At 41.1% G+C, this 21,629-nt stretch overlaps 2 protein-coding genes across 6 annotated transcripts in view; both read left to right on the top strand.

Annotated features, from left to right (window-relative positions):
- Positions 1–554: 554 nt before the first annotated feature.
- Positions 555–5,531, top strand: sybl1 (synaptobrevin-like 1). Its single transcript, XM_038698573.1, has 8 exons — positions 555–711; positions 1,144–1,317; positions 2,687–2,744; positions 3,086–3,223; positions 3,403–3,493; positions 3,870–3,937; positions 4,097–4,189; positions 4,435–5,531. The coding sequence occupies exons 2-8, from the start codon at positions 1,172–1,174 to the stop codon at positions 4,498–4,500; spliced, it is 660 nt and encodes a 219-aa protein (XP_038554501.1). The 5' UTR covers positions 555–711; positions 1,144–1,171; the 3' UTR covers positions 4,501–5,531.
- A 193-nt stretch (positions 5,532–5,724) lies between these two features.
- Positions 5,725–21,629, top strand: part of mtus1a (microtubule associated tumor suppressor 1a) — a 30,293-nt gene continuing 14,388 nt past the window's right edge. The window contains exons 1-6 of one of the 5 annotated variants that reach the window (XM_038698564.1): positions 5,726–5,997; positions 12,194–14,206; positions 14,500–14,734; positions 16,636–16,869; positions 18,398–18,490; positions 18,989–19,108. In XM_038698564.1, coding sequence (XP_038554492.1) covers positions 12,296–14,206; positions 14,500–14,734; positions 16,636–16,869; positions 18,398–18,490; positions 18,989–19,108 — 2,593 coding nt within the window. In that variant the 5' untranslated portion in view covers positions 5,726–5,997; positions 12,194–12,295. Of the gene's footprint in view, positions 5,998–8,931; positions 9,330–12,193; positions 14,207–14,499; positions 14,735–16,635; positions 16,870–18,397; positions 18,491–18,988; positions 19,109–19,830; positions 20,452–21,629 lie in introns of those variants that run through there. The other 4 variants (XM_038698566.1, XM_038698565.1, XM_038698568.1 and 1 more) reach the window with 4 other exon arrangements.

Genomic DNA, 21,629 nt, shown 5'->3' with positions numbered 1-21,629 from the left:
TATAAATTAACCTCACATACATGAAAACACAGAGGAGAGGTAATACCTTTAATTATTTATACCTACGTCTAAAGAAAGTGGACACGATGTTTGTCCAATCACTTAATGTTTATCTGTCCTATTATGTTCCATATTTCCTCGGGGTTGTACCACTAATTGTACAATTTACAGAGTAGCAGCGCTCCACAGTAATGTTGATGTGCATTTAAAGTATTCATTTCAATGTTTATGAATAGTAATAATTTGTGGCTTCGATTGATATAACTTTGCACATATGAGTGTTCATGTACTGCAAATTGTGTGAGAAACTGATGTTTAAAGCGAGAGATTCAATCACCGATAACAATAGATTAAGAGATCCATTGCAACCGTGTAAGTTGCCTGTAAGACCTTGACAAGGGCTAAAATAAACCAATGAATGACAACTGTAGCAATAACGTGACGTAGGTAAAAACATGTGACGATCACACGGCGTAGCAGGAAGTAAAAAAAATGTAGTTGACAAAGTGAAACACTACAATTAAGTAGGTAGGCCAAGGTATGTGTAAGAACTACATTCCCTAGAAGCAGAACGAATTCGTTTCCGGTCTGGAGGATTTGCACAGCAGAAGTCACTCGAACGGGATTAGCTAGTTTGCTAGCACAGGAAATCTCTTTAGATGTTGCAATTTGCACTAAATGAGCTACTTTGAAACGCGCTGACACATCGAGGTATTTGATTTGTTATTATATATCACCGTTGATTGGGTTAGCTATAAGCAGTAGTTGGTGGCATTGTGATAAACAGTTGACGTTGCCTAAATTACCTAACGCCGTTATGTCCAGTGGTGAACAACAGCTAGCTGGTCCGTTGTTTTGCAGCCACCGTAAATCTTGCTTTCATTTTCATTTCTCGTGACAACCTAAGTTAAGCTTGTAGTTTTAATTTAGTGGCCACTAACGTTAGCGCGTGAAACTACGTCCAATTACTTACTTGTTAGTTTCACACGTTAACGTTACACAAACCTTCCTTCATTTCTGTCCTGTTTGTAACGTAACACTCAAATGTTTCACCAGAGTTCATCTCTGTTGAGCAACCTCCTCTTTCCCCAGCCCTTTCTGCTCGTCTCCAGTAACGTCTCACTGTTATCGTTGTTCGTGTAGTGATTGAGCTGAAACCCCAGCTGTTGCCATGGCAATCCTGTTTGCTGTGGTGGCTCGTGGAACCACCATCCTGGCAAGGCATGCGTGGTGTGGCGGAAACTTCCTGGAAGTGACTGAACAGATTTTGGCCAAAATCCCATCAGAGAATAACAAATTGACCTACAGCCACGGCAGGTAGGATGAACACACACACACACACACACACACACACACACACACACAGTCCTCTGCAGTCACCTACTCATCATCCCATAGGATACTAAAGGACAGTACCCACTCAGCCACAGCCTGTTGACCCTGCTGCCTTCTGGGAAGAGATATAGAAGTTTCTGCTGCCACACCACCAGACTGCAGAGCAGCTTTCCCCCCCACGCTATCAGACTATTAAACTCAAATTCATCCTCAGCACTGCTCCGTTGAATATAGTTTATCTCTGTTCACCATTTCTATTATTGCTTCTATACTAATGTATATTGTCTGCTACAAAGCAGAGGGGAGTTACAAACTCAATTTCACTCTATAACCTGTTATATTGTGACAAAATAAATCTACCTACCTATTATGCTATACTCCTGTGTACTATGTGTAGGTATGTGTACAATGTGTGTGTATTATTCGTGTTGAAGGTGCTCTTGGTACAGTCTGCGAAAACAAATTTTCTCCATCGAGGACAATAAAGAATGAATCTGAATCATAGGTAAAAACAGTGGCAGACTAACCTAGAGTGCTGAATAAAATACCTGACCAACAAGTTACAAAAGGAGACCTACCCCCATTGGTTCCTCGGGCAAGTGTAAACTTTGGTTGCCAGCAGTTTTCAACTATGACTATGCTCATAAAAAAACAGGCTGTTCTTGTCATCAGAGTAGGGTTGCAACTATGAAATACATCGGCAACTATGAGTTTGAGTAATGTTTTCAGAATAAAAAAGTACAAATTCTCTGATTCCAGCTTCTTAAATGTCAATATTTTCTGGTTTCTTTCTGTGGTTGTGGCCAAAACAAGACGTTTGAGGACATCATCTTGGGCTTTTGGGGAAACACTGATTGACATTTTTCACCATTGTCTGACATTTTATAGACCATTTTTATATGTGATGTTACTTTAATCACTCAGGGTCTTTTCATGCACATTCACACACCTCTGAAACCTTTAAAAGTGGGGTTTTGTGTCCAAGTAATCTGGATTTTCAGGCCGCTGCATTCCCTTCCTAGGTGCAGCGTCGTATATAAGCATGTGACCAGCTCTAGATCAATAAAAGCTCAGATATCAGAGCTTACAGAAGGTGTACTGCAGGAAACCACAACCTGAAACAATAATGCGGTATTACATGCCACAAAGGCACAATGCAATGTGTCCTCACTCAAAAATCTTGTCAGTGAAGCGGTGAGAGAAGAATACCAGTGTCGTATAGGGTTACACCCCGTTAATTACTGTTTATACGTTGGTAAATGTTAGACATTTTACAATGCATGTAGTGTACTGTATTAAAATGTGTGCTTTCAACTGTATTTCTATAATGATTATTCTTTTTTTTTTTTAGCTATCTCTTCCATTACATCTGCCATGACAGAATCATATACCTGTGCATCACTGATGATGTAAGTATATGATTGGCTCAGATATTCATGTATTTATTTGTTTAGGGGTGAGTGGGGAAGTTGAGTAATAGATATTAAAAGGTCCCTTGAAATAGCTTTGAGATTGTAATTTGTTTCATGCTGTTTGACCTGCTTCTGCATGATGCACTCTATGCGAATAATTACATATAGAGTACAGTTTAGTAACCCAGCCACTCAATTATTGCACCCAAATACATCTCCAGCCCATGTTTGTGAAGTAATATTTTGAGCCTATAACAACAGAAAGCCTTTTTTTTTTTTATTTCACTGGCTCTTTACTTTATACTTACTTTAATCACTCAACTTTTCTTGTGCTAAAGGACTTTGAGAGGTCACGGGCATTCAGCTTCCTCAGTGAGGTCAAGAAGCGCTTTCAGACAACGTACGGGTCGCGAGCACAAACAGCCCTGCCTTACGCCATGAACAGTGAGTTCTCCTCAACACTGGCAGCTCAGATGGTTAGTATGACAAGAGCCTGAGTATATTGACCAACATTTTCTTTATAGACTACTTCTCTAGTCTATATAAAAACACATACAGATTTAGTAATCACAAAACACAATTTCTTCTCCTTTGCTCTCCTTTCAATTTCCCTCTTTTCCCCCCTACCTTCCTCTGTCTTTATTTCTCTATGTAGAAACACCACTCGGACCCACGAGGATCAGATCGTCTCACTGAGACTCAGATGCAGGTGGATGATCTGAAGGGCATTATGGTCCGTGACATAGGTGAGCTGCTCATGAGTTTCCCTGTGGTGCAGTGATGCATAAAGGACCTCTTTTTGATATAGGGCTATGAGATAATAATGAATCAGAAATGTGTGAGTGGCATTATTTCATTTTTAAATGAATGCAGTGTGTTGTGGATGCATCAGTGACCTCTTCATTATGCTGTGCCAGGAAAGCACTGGTACTTGTTGGCCATCATTCCCAAAGGAAGTGTTCTGACCAAATGTTTACATAATATGTACAATTCTGATGAAAACTGGAGGACGACTGTCTCAAACGTCTGTCAGATTTCACCAGCCATTTGATCTGAATCGTATTACACCGGATCTTTTGTGTCTCCCAAGTGAACTTGGGCTCTCTTTGTGTCTTTTTACAGACTTGGTAGCTCAGAGGGGAGAGAAGCTGGAGTTGCTGATTGACAAGACAGAAAATCTGGTTGATTCGGTGAGTTTAAAGACGTGTGGTTGCAGCCCGTTCGTCCTACTTGTTTTCTGATACTTGATAATATGCTGTATACAAGTTTATATTTTGACAGTAGTCGAATCAATCTCTCATCCACAAATATTGTCACTGACGTTACGTTCTCCTTCTACTATGTTTTAGTCGGTCACATTCAAGACCACAAGTCGTAACCTGGCAAGAGCCATGTGTATGAAGAACCTCAAGCTGACTGTTGTCATTGTGCTGGTGTGCCTGGTGAGTACGTGCAGAGTGGGGAATTGGTGAGATGCTGGTTATTTGTGGGATACAGTCATTACTTACTATTACTACTACTGTTTTAATTTCCAGCTATGATGAGGCTCGGCTGTCCTGTATAAATCATTAACTAGTATCATAAGAGGGTTCTTCAGCATCGCTTGAAGGAATTCCTCCTGTGTGTCGCGACTGTATGTTCTCACTGTGTGATTAATCGTTGAACTCTGTGTCTGCGCTCGTTTCAGGTGGTCCTTTACATTATCGTTTCTGCTGCCTGTGGAGGCCTCAGCTGGCCCTCTTGTGTCAAATAATGAGAGGAGAGCTGGGTTTTAAAGAGAAGGAGAAAAAGAAGAGCCAGGGAATCGCCTGTTCAACTTTGCCTGCCAATGGATGCAAAAGGAAAACAACTTTCCTTCCTTTACTCCTCTAGCGTCAACATCCCCAGAAGACAAATGCTGTTCCTCCTCCTTCCTCGCCCGTCGCTTCTTTGATAGTGTGCACACTGACTTGCCTTCTGGACAGGGAGACCCATCTCATACCCACACTAATGGACAGCAGCCATGTGGCCTAAAACTGATACAATAATCTTGTCATATACTAGTCTGGTACATTCATCCTGTCTCCTGCACTCAGTGGCCTGATGTATCAGTTTGTGATACTGTCCCGCACCTATCTATGTAATTAATCCATTCAGACAGATTCCGGGATGAACCACAAAGAAAGCAAAGATTGCTTTGTTATTGTCCTGCTTTTCATTTGCTGTCAACAGAGACATATGCGTGTGAAGGTAGCATTTACAGTGTGTTGCAGATCCATGAAGGACTCCCACAATACAGTGTCTGGTTCTCTGTTATAGAACTGAAAACAAATTTTCAACAAAACCGATGCAGTGTATAGTATGTCTAAAGTGACAAGTGTATAACGAACCATATTGGTGGTGTCTCATGAATGAGACAAGCCCTTTTTGTTCAGAAAGAGATTTTTACTGATTTCCTTCATGTTTTACGCCAAGCACAGTAGTATGTTCTAAAATCGATGTTGTAAAATAAGAGAGATGTGATCATACAAATAAATATTGTACATTTGATTGATGGTACTGATTGAAAAGAGGTAATGTTTCTTTTAAATCAAGTCTGATTTTTGAGAGAATTCTCCCTTTCCCACCTTGACCGGAGGCTTCTTTTGACATTTTACCTCTGATAGTGTGCCCATGTTCTTTCTGTTAACACAATGCACTTTTTACATTGTACATAGATTTGCATCCTGGCATATGATTTACTATCATGTAATTATTTAACTATTGTGCATCTGGATTTCAAATAATAAAATCGGATGGTATCAAGTGGTTGATCTCTACAGGAAAACAAAAGAAATGTTATGACACGTGTGGCTTTCATTTTGGACATTAGAGCTGAACTGATGAAGACAATTCTTTTATTAACTGATTAAAACGAATCTTCTATGTCTAACCGTTGATTGTGTGGGGAGGCCAACTCATCATGGTGGGTCAAAGGTCAAGAAACGACACTTGTTCATCGCTTCTGCGGGACAACATGAGCTGAACTCGGTCATGGCCAGTCTGTTGTGAATGAAAGATGACAGTGTGAGAAAGGAAAACAACAGGTGAAAGTAATTGTTCATTAGGACTTCGTCAGCAGTGTGGTCCTGTCTGTGCTGCTTGGTCCTGTGACAGGCAACGTTAACGAGCCATCAGTCCAGCGCTGAGTCGGGTTTCTTATGTCGAACTACTGTGCTTTCTATGATCTAACATGACCACTACAAGTATTGTCTTGAATGTTGGGCAGAAGGTAAGGCAGTTTAATACCTTATTATTTCACTACTGTAGTTGTTTATGGTACCAAAAAATATTGCTTAATTTACCTCCTGTCAACAGAAATTACCGTTAGCGCCAAACTCTGTGATTAGCTAGTTAACACTGAGCTAACGTTAGTTAACGTTTGACTTTGTTCTCCTGTGAACCGCTCTTTGTTATTCAACCGTTGAAATTCATATCGTTAGTGGTAACCATAATATTAACGTTAGTCCGTCAGGTTTGTAACTGTATTCAAGACTGCTGATGTTGGCGAACACCGGGTCTATAGTAATATCATCTTATTTCCTAATCTTTTAATGATGTCCCAGGGGTAGTGTTTTTAAACCATTTAAGGACTTTTTCCTTGCTATTTTTAGCTGCATACTATGTTTACTCCTGATCTAATTACATGCCTAACTGACTGGAGGAGGCCTCGCAAAGGGGAAATCCAGTCAAGTGCAGGGGGTAGTTGTTTTGATCAGAAAATGTTGTACCAATGATCATGTGTCAGAGTGGGCAGGGAGGAATGAGGTACAACTACAAATACACGCAGCTAACGTTACATTGATTCATGTTTTTTTGGCTTTAAATACACAAATTTAACTTGGTGACTGTGCATTCCTGTGTGTCTTGTGTGCAACTTTAAACAAATGTCAATATCCTTGTGGAGTTGTGCAGCATATTGCAAGGTGAAACGCCTTATGAAACCATGCTGTAAAGTACACCATAAACACTGTTCCCAAAGGTTACTATAGAATATAGTTTACTCTCCAGCACAATACTTCAGATTGAGCTCAATTCTTGACCTTGGAAAAAAGCAGCTTGTCAAATATTCTTAACTAAAGGTCCAATTTAATTAGTTTGTTGTTATTGTTTGTTGTTGTTGTCCACCCCCTGGACATGTGTGTTCACTGTGCGTCAGAGATTAGGCTAACTGAATGAAGAGCTAACCAGGACACATTTGCACAGCTGCAGATGCATCTAACATGCCTCTGTTTTTCACTAGATCACATAGGCCCACAGCTTTGTCTTGTCTTGAAAGGCTTGGCCATTTCTTCTTGCTGGAGCAGACTGACTGATATTATAACAGTGCCACACTGTTCTTCTAACCAGGCTTGTTGGTGTGGTTTTTGTCCCCCAGTGCTTTACAGAGGGCTGTGTTGTCCCTGTGGTATGTTGTCAGGAATCCTCCAGCTTGACCTGCTGCCCTGCTGTAGTGTGGGGCAGCTATGTGCCCGGGTTTTTAATGGCTGTGCCTGCTACTCATACCTGCTCACTGTATTATACAGAAATGTCCAGTCAACCAGGTAAAGGCAACGAAAGGCCATTTGAGGCTTTCTGCACAATGCCTGCGGGTCTTCAGAAATGGAGAACCACTGTTCTGCTTATCCCTGTGTTTTATATTTTATAAAGAAAGTTAAAGGCTTTACTACAGGCATGCAAACCCTTCACCTTTCGGCGAATTTCGCAGTTTTGAAACTAATATGGGTCACCTACATGATCTGTGCCGATCCAATGAGAAAATATTTTTTTTCGGGGTGGGGGTTCAGTTCATCGTCACACAATCCTTATGTCCCCATCGCTTTTCAACATAAAGTGACACCGTTGTGTGTCAGTATCTTTCTCTTGTTGCAATACACAATTGCAAGTTATCTATACAAACATGTAAGCTTAAACAGACCCCTCTGACACAGTCTGTGTGTTTATCTGCTTGCGTATCTTTCTCACCTTTTTTACCCATGATCAGTTTGCATGCCTGTTACTAGCATTTATAAAGATAAACTGAGGTAGTGAGGTCTCATTTCAAACGGTGATGTTGATAATAAATGAATAAATTGACGAGGCAGTATAGTCTTGAATCTCAAAACACACAGTAGTTGGCAGTTTACTGTGAGTCTTGTGTATCAGAGGGATTTTGGTCAGTCACCCCACTTGTTTTGAATGTATTGTATGCTTTCAGAGCAATACTGTGTAGGTGGCAACATGCATCACCTATCCAACGAAGGTTAAAATCAAGGGCAACTGGACTTGGTTGAAGATACTGGAAAACTTCTTCAACCAAGTCCAGTTGCCATTGATTTCGTTGGATAACTATGACCTGGATGACTGAGAATCTTCATAGACATGCATCACCTACGTTTTATATCTGAGTCTTGGACTGGAGAGTCTAAAGACTTTTCTAAATTCTGTTGAAAATGAACATCACTTTGCTGCTACATAACATCTGCATACTTGTTAACAGCGGTATGTGAAGAGCAATGATGAAATACTAACATTACATAAGTAGACCTACTAAATAACGTATTGTACAGGATATAAGACTAATTCTTGAGGAGATAATAAGCCTACCCCATACCATGATTTATCTTTTCTCCAGTTAAGATTAGACTGTAGGTTCCCAGTGTCAGTGCCCTTGTATAGATTAAGCAGAAATAGCATGGGTCTTAGGGGTCTTAGACTCTGGTGTCACACCACTGCTGTAGTCTGAGGATCATGTGTTGACCTGTTTGTGTACAACATGAGGCCGTGTCATCAGACAGTGACGATGTCAGTGGAGGACTTTTCTATACATATTCTGGTTGCGATCTACCATTTAAAAGTAGTGGTAGTTCAACATTCTCCTGCACCTAGGCCTCCCATCATTCTGCTCCCCTGGTCACTTATCCCTCACTAAAAAGCCGCCTGATGCATTCCCTCATAAAAGAGGGACTTTAGCTGCTAAGCAACAGTGAATGCCAACTCAGCCCGGCAGGCCATGGCCACTCCCCCTGCACTGTGCTCGGCATGGATAAGGTAACATGTTACTTTCTTCCGCTAGCTCCCTTTGTAAACTTGGGAGTGGAGCTCTGCTCTTAGCACAGTGCTTAGCTGGCCCTTGACATGCCTGCACTGAGGAGCCAAGTGCAGCCGAGTCACTGATGGTGTCTGACTGACACAGTGGCTGGTTGGAGAGATTGCTGATCCACTGCTGCAGTAGGCCTGCTGGACTAAGTCACGTTACCTCAGGGAGGGGAGGAAAGCACAGAATCTGACGCCTGCACAAGAGCCACCCTCATTCAAGCTGAGATGTTACTGATGCACGGTTGACTCTGAACACGAGCACGGACGGGGGCCGCTGGTGTCTGGCTGAAGCAGACTCGCACACCACTGTCTGTCCAGTTGGCTGGATATAGTGCTTTGGAAGGAAAGCAGTGATGAGATTTGTCTCTGAGTGGGTGAAGTGAGCCCGATGAACCTGCAAATACGGAGTGATACAGCAGGCAGTACAGCTGACTGTGTGCATTTTCTTCCACACTGTTCTCATGAATGGAGAGGACAAGAGTGGAGGTATTAAGTTATTTCATATTATGGTTGAACAGTGTTTTTAGGGAAAGGTAAGTGTTGCAGACCTGTCTGCGGAGTTTCCTTCCTTTCATTGCCTCGGTGTCCTTTAGCTTGAATTTCATGGTTTTGTTTTTCCATAAACATTGTCAGGTCAAGGTTTATCTCAGGTGCAGTACTTTACGTAACAGGATAATACCCAGTCACACATTTAACCAGAGAAATCACTGTTCTCAGTAGTTTTTCTGTGCGGGAAGATACTGCAGTGGCCCAGGAGGGGCAGTTCTTGCCAAGGTTCAATGTGCACAGTAGTTTGCCAAGGCTGTATACTTTACTTGATTGTACAGATTGTAATATAAAGTGTGTTTGAGTCTCTGCCTGTTAAACAAACATTATTATTCATCCAGATTTGGACTGTTGGCCATGTTGATAAAAGCAGAGCTGCCTTGATACCTTATCAGATGTAGTGCAATTTTAATTATTAACAATTATTGGACTAATTATTACCAAATGTCATTCTCCCTAATGTTTAAGACAAATATCACTTTAAAGAATAGAGTAGCACTCAGAAGATATTTCATCTGAGGACTCTAATTCATGGATGTTGTGGTTTTTGTCTCTTCCATACATAGCTCCAGTTGTGCGATATTGACAAAAAATCTCATCTCGATATTTCTGGGATTTTGTCAAGGATGATAATTAGACGATATTTGGCATCCTTCAAAAATGTCTAATATTGTACTAGCTTGCTCTGGCTAATAGAATATTAATTGCTGCTTTCTAATGACATTAACAGAAACAGTCCTTGTTTTTTTTTGTTTTTTTTTACATAAAACTGAAGCATTCAAGTAAACACAATATACAAAACACTGAAATCTGACATCAAACAGTGTGAGAATGAGTAAACCATTTCATTTGTCTGTAGCTGTTGTCATAATGCCTTTTGATTCTGTCAGCATCATTGTAGCAGTGTTTGAACTGGAGTTTGTTTTTGTGCTCGTACCATGGCTGGTTTAGGTCTTTTGTGGACAGCTGACTCTCGAGGCTTTTCGTATTCTTGATATTCTGTGCGGTGGTTAGTTTGTGGTCTTTAACATCAACCAGTTTTTGACATAGTTTGCAGATTTATGTCTTTTGAGCAACATCCGTCTTTTTAAAGTCAGGCCACCTCCATTTAAGTGAGGTTGAACCACGTCTAGCAGTGAAATCTAACAACTTAATTATCATTTTGAAGTTTGTGTGTGTGATGCCAGAATGGTCCAGCCATTGCAAGGACACCTCTTCTTGATTTTTATAAATGTGTTTTTGAGGAAACAATATTTTGTTGCTCCAGGGAAGTTTGCATTAACATTTTGTATGATTTTTTTGCATCATAGTTAATTTTATATATGATTTTCTTAGTGTCTCATTTTAAGAAAAATAAATACAATCAAGTTGACACATAGGTAGGCTATCAATGTGATAGAAAAATTGGTTTGTAAATGTGGCTGTTGTTTTGGCTATGAGAAAAAAACTGTCACTATAATTATTATTTTGCCCACCTTTAGTATTTTCGGGTCTTAATCTAGTGAGTACAGGTGTCTATGACTCTTCAACTCTTTGGTTACTTCATTAACTTTAAGTAGATCTTTCTACTTGATGGGCAAAGAAAATGCTAATTTTGACACCAAATGCTGAATTATGTTTTGACATTCACAAAAGAAACTCAATCTTAGCAGTAAAACGCACAGGCAAGCCAAAGGTAAGCAGGCTGCCACTCAAGAATGGAAACATGACGTTAACATACAGCATGTTGTAAAGCAAAGCCTTTCTCCCATGACAATTCTATGTTTGTTTGTTTTGTAGTGTTTTTAGAGTTGAATGCTCTGACAACCGAGAGAAATCTTCTTAGCTTAGGAATTATCTGTTTTGTGCGTTTTGTTGTGTGTATCCAGCAAAATAGACATAGCCTCACTGATTCTGCCCCTCCTTACTCCGTTGTCATTAATCTTGACCGTAAACTAGACACAATTTCACTCCCAAAAATCAAGGTATTTCGGGGTAATTACAACCAGGGTAGATGGAGCTATAAAACCATCCAAGGTTACCATTTTGCTGTAGAAACAAGATTATGTGTCACATTTTCTTATATGCACAAGGATGTCTGCGGTCTGCATACTGGAACATTTTCAGGCTGTTGGTGACTTGATATCTTACTCTCTGGTGGTACAAACGACAATGGTGCTTTTGTTGTAGTAGTGGCTGGCAAGCTTAGCAGTCCAGTCAGCTTAAATAAACACAACAAAGCAGTTAAGGCTGCCATTACTTCTCATGCCAAACATATGTTGGCTCATTTTAAAGTAGAAACACTGCTCATAACTGTTGGTCCATCCTCACATTTAAGCTTTTATTAAACCTTGATTCAGAAGAGACAGCAATGACAATAGTGTGTAGTGATAGTGATGTACAAATTTTGCTTTAACATATGATACTGTGAATGGTAAAACATCTCCTCAGAAAGGGTACAGATACTCAGGTAACCTGTTTGAACCAGCGTGTAGCACATAGTACAACTAGGAGTTTAAGACAGACTTACTACAGTACAGTATACCCTAAGCATGATCCTAATGACTTTTTCACTGAACTAAGTCATAAATAATTTGATTATCCAGCTATTTTTACAATGGCTGATGGCTGCAAAGGCTTACCAGGGCAAGCTGAAGCCTTTTTGGCTTTTAGGAGTTCTTAATCTTACACCAGAACATCTGGGCATAAGTCTATGGCTCAGTTAGGGGTGTTTGGTTCTTTAACATTCTGTGAAATTACAAAGGTGTCAACATAGTTTATGTAGTAACATGGTTCTAAAGAAAACGTTTTCCTCCTCTTTACAGATATTCATACCTGATCAACAAATCTGATGGACTGCAGTACCGCTAACTGAATGTTTTTTCAGAACTACAGAAGTTTCCAAAATATCTAATAAGACATTGAACATGTCCGCTGACCACGTTGAGCGCACAGTTGCTTTGCCCCACAGAGACCTGCAGCTGGGCCGTTCCCCTGAGAGTCATTACAGCAACATGTCACCGTCCCCTTCACTTGACTCCAACAGTAGCCTTTCCAACCTGAGTGACAGAGAAGCCTACAGCTCCCCTTACATCAACACAATGGAGGGCTGTCTCTGTGATAGTACCCCTGTGGATAACCCCTACAACAACACCTTACCACATGTGTTCTGTGGTGTAAGTATGAACCTGAACCAAACGTTTATTGCCACACCTGTTAATGCCAGTGTGAATTTCTGGAATGAAAACTTGAGTCTGATAAGCAACCATGAGACAGGATCAGAGTACCTGACTTTTAGTAAGAACACAGAGGATGTACGTAACAGTGCAGTGAGATCTCCAGACTCTGCTGGGAGGGAAAGCCAGCTGAGTTCTTGTGAGATCTCCAGTAGAGGATCAACTGAGAATGGCCGCTGCTCAGTGAACTCTGGGGAAATGGTAATAAGGAGCAACAGTTTTTGTCTGGAGGACCAGGCACTCTTGGTAGTCTCTTCCCTGGAGGAGTCGTCAATCTCTCTAGATGTTGGACAGCGAGCATTGCCTGCTTCTGAGTCTGCCCTGCTGTCAACCTCTCTGCCGGATGTCTGCGAAAAATCCACAGACAGAGTCACTGAGGAGAGCATAGGCCATCCGTGTCTTGGAATGACTTTCATTCAGGCAGAGCTCACTACTGAGGAATATGATATGGCAACATCCAACTCTTTTGTAGCTCTGCCAAGTGAGAATGAAGGACGTCTTTTAATGACATTTGTCTGTGAAGCGTCTCCTGAGAGTGGAAAAGGGCCTGAGTTTGCTAGTGCTGAAAGAGAGCCCCATTTCCCTGGAGAACGTACGCCTGAAGAAGGGAAAACCTGTGTGTCCACTCGGTTAGCTATGCAAGACAGAGAGAAGGATTTTCAAACTTCTACTCCATTACAAAACATTGGGAACAAGATACCCAGCCTCCCCTCCTTTTCAGAGTCTCCCTGCACTGGAAACGCAGGAAGCCCAGGACTCCAGTCTGTTAAACTGCAGCAAGTCTCTGTGACTCCTAAACATTTGGTTGCAGGACAGCTGCCTTTAGCCAGCAAAGTCAAGAAAATGGAAATTAAGAAGTTTCCCAAGTCAGACTTCAGCAGTGTAAAATCTAAAGTTGTGACACGAAGTACAGTTCCAAGCCCTGCTTCACAAGTAAATGTGAACAATAGACACACTGACGCACATAGAGGAGCAGCCATCAGGATGAGTCCTGCCAAAGTAAAATGTAGCACTACAGTTATCTCTACCACCACTCAAATTGTCAGTGACACTCAGAGACAAGTGAATACAGGGGCTACTAATTTAGGTGTGACGATGATACGGTCACCTGGGCATACTGCTGTTGATGGACAGAGCACGACTAGAACAACCCCACCTTACCACCACCCAGCTGCGAGTATACATGCAGCCTCAGGCCAAGTGGCAGATGATGCTGCTCAGCATGCTGGCAACCAGACATTCTGCTTCTCATCCTCAGAAAAATCCCCTGATAGAAGTTGCCAAACAGATCCCAAACCAACTCCAAAGAAGGGCGTGTCAAACAAAATTGAGGTCAGGTCAGGCTCAGCATTGGGTCAGGCCAAGCCTTCTGTCCTCACGATGAGGCCACGCTGCTCATCAGAGAGTTTACCATTGTCACCTAGGGCACACAACGAGAAGAGAACAACTCTAAGGACCTCAACCAGCTTTACCATTCCTAAAGCTGACACCAGTCTGGGCCACAACAAACCAGGGAATCTGAACTGCTCTTCCCAGAATCAACGGGGCACAAATGGACCTGCTGAAAACTCCACAAGGGAGGTTAAGAGGATCAGCCTGGTGGTGAGTATGGACTTCATTACGTATTTTCAAATACTGTTAATATTCATGTCCTTGTAGCTTTTTCTATAAGCCACTTTTAATCCAAATATAGTGACAAAACACCAGTCATACAAGTCAAATAAGGGATTAGGAGACCAATGTTCCCTAACTGATGTACGTTCATGTTGTTGTTTTTTTTTACTTGTTTTAAGCTGATCTCTGTTTTAGAGCAGGACACACAAAGATTTGGTTGGATCTTTGTGAAAATGGATAATAAAGCTAAGGGACTGAGTGAGAATTTGCTCTCTTTGCAGGCAGATTCAAGCAAGCTGACAACAGCAGGAGCCTCATGGGATGAGAATAAGAGCAGATTTCGAGTGCGGCCATCTCCTAGACAAGCAAGAGGGACACCAATTTCACAACCTCCAGCTGCCAGTCCCAAACCAGCCACTTTGTCAACCAGGCAAAGGCAGGGAACCCTGGGGCGGGATGAATTCAGGACCTTCAAAGCTGTAGGGACACCACAGTCCAAGCAGAAGAGCAGTACAGGTAGCGCTCTTATTAGCTGGACACACACACACACACACACACACACGTAGTAGTGGGAGTCTTGAGAAAAGTTTAGTGTTGTCCTTAATTTGTTTCACAAAGGAGAAAGTTGACCCGAATATGTCAGTAAATAAACATTGATAGTAGGTCAACCCTAAAGTCTTAAGACCTGTCTTTGACAAAGCAGAGAGATGATGATGATGAATGGTGCAATAGGTCTGTTTAAAAGTAACATAAGTGATTCTAATCCAATACACTGCTTTTTTGTCAAATTCAGCGAATATCTCCTCGCTAGCTGGCCGTTCTGTGTGTGCTCTGAAACAGAATTTGGTGTTTGTTCACAGCCCTGGCTCTGTACATGGAAAACAAGTGGCTCAATCAGAGCCACACAAGCCTGTCCAGTCATGATTTGTGTGTCGGGTAACATTAAATTAGTTGTCCACGGACATTCAGCTTGCTTTCCAATTTGCCAAGACATGCTGTTGTGATGTTAGCTATAGTAGCAGGAGAGTTTTGAGTATCACTGACTGGAGCTGCTGTGCTGGATCTGGGAAACTGTCTCGTTCTCTCTGCATGATAGCTTTGCTGTAGCAACTGAAGCTACAGTTTGCTAACCCACAGTGTAAACACATCTTTGCTAGCGTTAGTTACATTACATGTTGTATTGTCATTTGCTCTATATAGTGGTATTTGTCATGGAATTGGTTTTCTCCAGAATCGTATACCCCACCTTCTAACCCTTTTGTATAACTGTAGATAATTTGATTTGGACTGTACTTGAAGGACTATGTAGGATTGATAGCAGCACCAAAGGTACATGGGTTTTGTGGGTGGGGGTGGGTTATATACTATAGCTAGTGCAGCATATCTTTCAAAGCAACACAGTGATGATATAAGATGGCTTCCAATGACAAACATTTATGACTTATTCACTAGCTTGCAGCCATCCTTTCAGGAAAAATTAAAATGATTCAAATAATAAAAAACATTATTTAAGGTTTGATCTGCATGGCTCTGCACTAGACATGCTGTAAACTAAAAGTATTCAGGTTGTAGTAAAGCAGTCTCTCCATCAGAGGGTAACATTGAGCAGTTCCTGTAATAGACCTACTGTCGTCCTCCTGATGAGCACAGCTGTGTTCAACAGGAACAGTGTTGGATACAGATGTCACCTCCGGTCTCTTGTCCAGGCTTTGGGGATAAACAACCAACTCCCTTTGCTCCTCATAGAAAGAGGTGTCCCTAAGGAACGAGGGGGACTCTTCCTCTGATGGGAAGCCATCTGCAGGGGAAGGAAAGGGAGGTTTTAAGCTCACCAATAGTGATATAGTGAGAACACAATGTTTGGAACAAGCGCCGTGAGCACAGTAATAAAGTTATAATCTTCTCATGCTCCTGCACAGGGACACTCCACGAGGATGCATTATTTTGCTTAAACTACAGCCTTTTTTAGCTTGTTTACATGTATTGGTTATAAAATTTTACATGTTTGCTGTGATGAGTGAAATAGGTAAGTTTTGTACAATGTCTATATTAAATGTAACCATTAAGAAGTAGGTAAGTGTTCTATGAATGAAATAATATTTGTTTCCCACACTTTTAAAGGTACTTTTTTATGTTTGGTTTTTGACAAACCTCTTTAAAATATCCAGTGAAAAGGGCTCATTACTACTACTACCACTACTCTTACTACCCGTTATGAGGAAAAAGATTGGCCAAATCAGGCCTTATAAACCAGCCAGTCTGGTCACACTGTGGCCTTTTCGACCCGATTAATCCGTCGACTGATTAACCACTATTCATGACCAATACAAAAGTGAGCTCACTTATGTGGATTTGTCCTTAATAAAGGGGTTAATGCTGCTGCTCCAGTGTTTTATTTGTGCTCCATTGCATCCCAGTCAGTCAGAGAGCGCAGGGAACAGGAGAGCCATCCCTTGGAACTGGCTCAACGGCAAGTATTAAGGCCCAGCTGAATGGATTCCGACCTCCTCAGACTCCTACACGCCCCGCTCTTATGGGCCCTCCTGCTACTCCTGGTTCTAGACTACCACGCAGGACCCTGGGGCCATCTAGGAGCCTTACTGAGGCCAGTGTTCACACTGAGCCAAGTGAACGCACTGGGAGTACACAAGGTGAGCCAAACAAGGGTTTACATTGTTTTTAGAAATAGGATGTGTAGCCCCATACAGGCCAATACATAAAGGAACAAAGTATTAGTTTTATACAGGCTGTGTCCTGGGCTCAGGTCATGGTGTTCATTGTGCTTTTTAAGGACACATCTGGGCACGGAAGGGAGGGGCTTGTGTTTTAAATGGTGACCCACTTCAAGGCTGTGCTGGGATGTTAATCTCTCCCGGGGCAAATCTTTGTCTGATTTAATACATACACATCTGCCAAGATACAGGAGCTTGGCATCTCTTTTAAAGCTACCAAGAGATTTGTATGAATGAGCAGGGTACCAGTCAAAGCAAATCGTTCTATGTTGCAGCTTTAAATGGTTCTAATGTGAACCATATAATGGTATTTTATTTTCTTACTAGTGTGTTGTATAACGAGAGGGAGCCCTGTTAGACAGTGGGATCTTTAACAGCATGCAAGACTGATTGGCTGAGAAGACCTGTTTTCCAAACTGGGGACCCCCCACCCCAGTGTGGTTGTCATGGCAACGAGTTTCATTCCACTCCAGTTAATGCAGAACACTGCCTGGAGGAAATTGAGCAGACATACATTACAACTGATATCGTCTGAGGTGCAGAAAAGGAGCACTTTCCCTATTTTCCCTAAAAACCAATGGCTGCGTACACAGGACTTCGAAGCTGCACTTGGACTGAATCTCCAGCGCATGTTTTCAACAGCTCATCTTTAATGGCACAGGGCAGTGCAGCATCCAACTGCGATCTCACCCTCTTGACATGCCTGCTCGTTGGATCTTATCGCTTTTGTATCATCCCTTTGTTAGCTGCATTTGGAAAAGATAGAAAGCTTTGGAGAAGTAAGTGACACTGGAAGTTGAATCATGACTGCGGTATCCATGGTGAAGTGCTAATTTAAATCTTTGATCAGTTTAGCACAGAGGACATACATATTTGTTTTGTATTGTTTATACATTTCATTTTATGTTTACTGTATTTGGTAAATGTCAAAATGGTCAGATTAACATCATCTTTTATTGATCTCATTCATTTTCTTTTACCAGAATGCTTATATCACTTATATAACTAAAAAAAAAAGTATTTACCTTGATGCTCTTGAGGTTAGGTAGGTAGGTTTATTTTCACAATATAACACGTTATAACAAGTTGTGCTTGTTATAACAAAGATGGTCTGTTCACATCCTCTTTAGTAGATTGATACTGTATGGCTTTCTTACAAATCACCAGTGGTGACTATTTGGGCTGCAGCTAACAATGATTTTTAGTAATCGAGCATTCTACAGATTATTTCATTCAGTTATATGGATTAAATGAAGCATCAATGCAAAGAATTTCTCAATGCTTTTCAGTAATGGAATTAATCGATGATTACATGTGGTCAGTGGTGATTACAGCAGTGCTAAATTGAAAGTACACAGGGAATTTAAATGCCCAGTGAATTTGAAATGACAAAACAATACGATTTTTATTTGAATCTAACCAGCACGTCTCTACTTGTTCTCTACAGTTTCTGGAGGAGCTGCACATAAACCAGCCCCATTCAAATCAGTTGTGCTTAAAGCTAGACTCATCACAACCCCTGGGAAAAACACTGGACTACGTGAGCAGATTTGTACATTTCAGACAATCATTTCAATTATCTTGCTTTTCCTGTACAATAATGCGTCTCTCATTTTATACATTTAGTTTGAAGCCTTGATCTCGAATTTTGATCAGTTAAATCTCCCTTTCTTACCTCCCATTTGTAGACTTAATGTGAGTGAGGGATTTTTACACCTTTTTATCAAATCCTCACTCTATGATAAGGAAACAGCCTTGATAAATCTGACTCGGGTTGAAAGTGAATAAACTACAAGAAAGCTATTTTTACTTTCTAATGTTATTAAACTTGTGTGGTAACCGTGTTTGATTAGGTCATTTTGATGTTGATTGAATTTAATGACTTACTGTTTAATTAAAACTTAAAGAGATATGTTTAGGACCTTAGTCCTGACATAAAAGCTACCTGAGGTTGTGGTCAGTTGCCAGTGTTCATGCTACATTATGGGTCAGATTAACTCCAGCCTCGTTTCTCGCCTGGATCTTCTGCTTGTAACAGCTTTGGCCACAGCATGCAAACCTGCTGCTTCCACCAGTAAAGGAGCTTCAAGCTCTACACTCAGTCCACTGACAAGGGCCACTTCTGCCAGGCTCGTTCGTCTAACTCAAAGTGGACATGGTAAGAGTCTTTTCATTGTGTTCCTAAAGGCTGTAGCCATTAGATTTATTGTCTGTATTACCTGTATTTTCACTTGATGTTTATCTGACTTGTTGTGCTTGATATTTTAAATGCAATTTAAACCCTTATATTGTTGCATTTAATGCTCTTAAAATCATGTTTAGTTTTTCACCAGAACGTCCAAGTTTTGGTGTCTTGTCTCTCAGTGGAATATTTTCTTATACTCTTTTACATTGTTTCCTCTAAACATAATTACACTAGAGCTGTAATGGGTGCTCTGTTTTATTGGCCTTTAGTTGCTCTCTGCTGCTGACACACGATGTTTGATGCAAATTTTTTGGTTCTTCGTGTGTTTTCCTGTCTTTTACAGAGTTGTTAATAGTCTGGTTGTGCTTAGTTTTGCAGAAGCTAGATGGAAAACATGCCTTTGCTAACATGCTCAGGCAGCACAGTTTTGGATTAAATATGTTTCACAGTCATAACGGAGGACACATTTTCACAGAAAGCTGTGCCAGCCAAGCTGTTTACAGCTCACTAGACAAAACCATGCCATGAGAAGTCTGTCATCTCTTGCCATCCCACTGCTGGTGACACAGGAAAAGAGTAAATGAGAGGAAGAGTGGAGGTCTAACTTAAATTCCCATTGGCTGCAGTTGTAGTGTTTTCTCCTCCCACTCCTTTCTCTACCACCCCACCCCCTCTGCATCCTAGCTATGCCACAGCACCGCCATCATCATCAAGGTTGGAGATGCTGTTTTGCTTTGCTTTGCAGTGAGAGATCCGTGTGTTTGGGGAATAGCTGACGCCAGGTTTGCCAAGAGGATTAAAGGATTTATCTCGCTTGTTTTTTTCTTTTTTTTCCCCTTTTGCCCCCATCATGTTTATCAGGCTGTGTCACAAACCACTGGCCAGCCTTTAACCTTCTCTGTATCTTACAGCCTTAATAGCTGGGAATTCAATTTTGAGTTGGGTGACCTGCAATGCTGAGCTGGGTGCCTTCACTTTTTTCAAGGCTGTCTCAGTGGTGCTTTTACTATTACTACTGTTTTTTAATGATTATTTATTTTCTGCCTGTTTTGTGCTGCTTTCACCTGAGCCATGATACATTGAGACACACCATGGCATGTGGTTCATAGTCAGCATTAAGCTTCAGCATTTGGACACTTTTTTGTTTTTGTAATTTCTTACTAAAACTGTGGCCGTCTAGCTTTGTGTTTGCGAGATGTTATGGTCTCCAAAGCTCTCCTTGTCGAACATCCACGTGCGTCTGACAGCCAAGGGTTTACTCCGAAACATTCAGCTGCTGTCAGGATGCAGGAAGAACACTGTGGTTTTCCAAGCAGGTCTGTCAGTTATTTCAGTCTTTTATAGTATTTGTACTTAAATTGTTATGGGTTTTTTGGGGGGGGATCTCTTTGCTATAATATTTAGGCCAAGCCTATCAGAGTTTGACTCTCATGTAGACCTGTGCAGTTTCTGAAATCTATTTTTAGGAGGGCTGTGTTTACTAGCCGTCAAAGCAGGAGGTTCATCTTACATTTACCTACCTTGGTCACCAGAAGTGTATCAGACTTTCTTAGGGTTTGAATCTTGAATTCAGGAACAATTTTACTTAAACTAGGATCATAACTATTTCCTTCTTAAAGTCATATTAACATTTGTATTATTGTTGAGGTTTTTTTATACGAGTGTGTGTCAAAATGCACTCTCTCGCTCACTGGGACACCCAGTACTCCTGTTTCACCCTAAGATGTACCAAGGTTATTTTGGTTCTTGGTCTCTAGGTTGAACCCTGGGAACCTTGTTGTGATTGTTAAACAGGACTGTGGGAACACAGCAGCTTCCTACGGTTCCCACATTATTTAAAGCATTCATCTTCGGTTTTTGAAAGGTTATGACCAAATATGGAGCTCAGACAGATTATTTCTTATTTGAACACAGCAAAGAATAGCAAATTTACTTTAAAACCAGTCGTTTTGGTACGGACAAAATGTCCCATGCATCAATTGGTATAAACACATTTACTTATTTATTCATTTATTTATTTTAGACGAGTGTCCAGTGAATGTTACACTGAGAATTATTGTCTGGTTTTGTGTCAACCAAGCACTATAACAAGTGCCTGATTGTGAGGGGTCTCAGCACCCATCATGCTTTGTGCTATGGTGTGATATCTCCTTCCAGTTAGCAGAGTGCTATGCAGTGGAGTCACTAAATCACTCAGTATTTGGTTTAAGTGTGCTAGTTGAAATGGTACAAAATTATTTTGAGCCAGGGAAGAAGCATTAAATAAAGCGGGCAACATGTGTCATCAACTCTGATCAGTCAGTTGGATGGAAATAGCTGCAGGTCCTCTGTTGCCATGGAGCAGCAGTCAAATGGAGAGACGACCTATGTTCTTATATAAAGTCAAATTTAAATGAGAGTGCAGATTTGTGTGTGTATATGGAAAGGAAAAGCCACATGACAGTTAAAAATAAGTAAATACATGATTTCATTTTTGTAGCCTGATAATTAGACT

This window comes from Micropterus salmoides, unplaced genomic scaffold (assembly GCF_014851395.1).
Source record: "Micropterus salmoides isolate LMB-PRFRI ecotype aquatic unplaced genomic scaffold, ASM1485139v1 Ms_hic_scaffold_5, whole genome shotgun sequence".
Lineage (NCBI taxonomy): Eukaryota > Metazoa > Chordata > Actinopteri > Centrarchiformes > Centrarchidae > Micropterus > Micropterus salmoides.
Note: the sequence above shows the minus strand (reverse complement) of the source record. Positions and strands in the feature narration are given on the sequence as shown.

Excerpts from the sequence above, each read along its gene's own strand:
- sybl1 (XM_038698573.1), top strand. The coding sequence starts at position 1,172 with ATGGCAATCCTGTTTGCTGTGGTGGCTCGTGGAACCACCATCCTGGCA. Across the intron at positions 2,745-3,085 it reads ACCTGTGCATCACTGATGAT|GACTTTGAGAGGTCACGGGC; the intron begins GTAAGTATATGA and ends CTTGTGCTAAAG. Across the intron at positions 4,190-4,434 it reads TCATTGTGCTGGTGTGCCTG|GTGGTCCTTTACATTATCGT; the intron begins GTGAGTACGTGC and ends CGCTCGTTTCAG.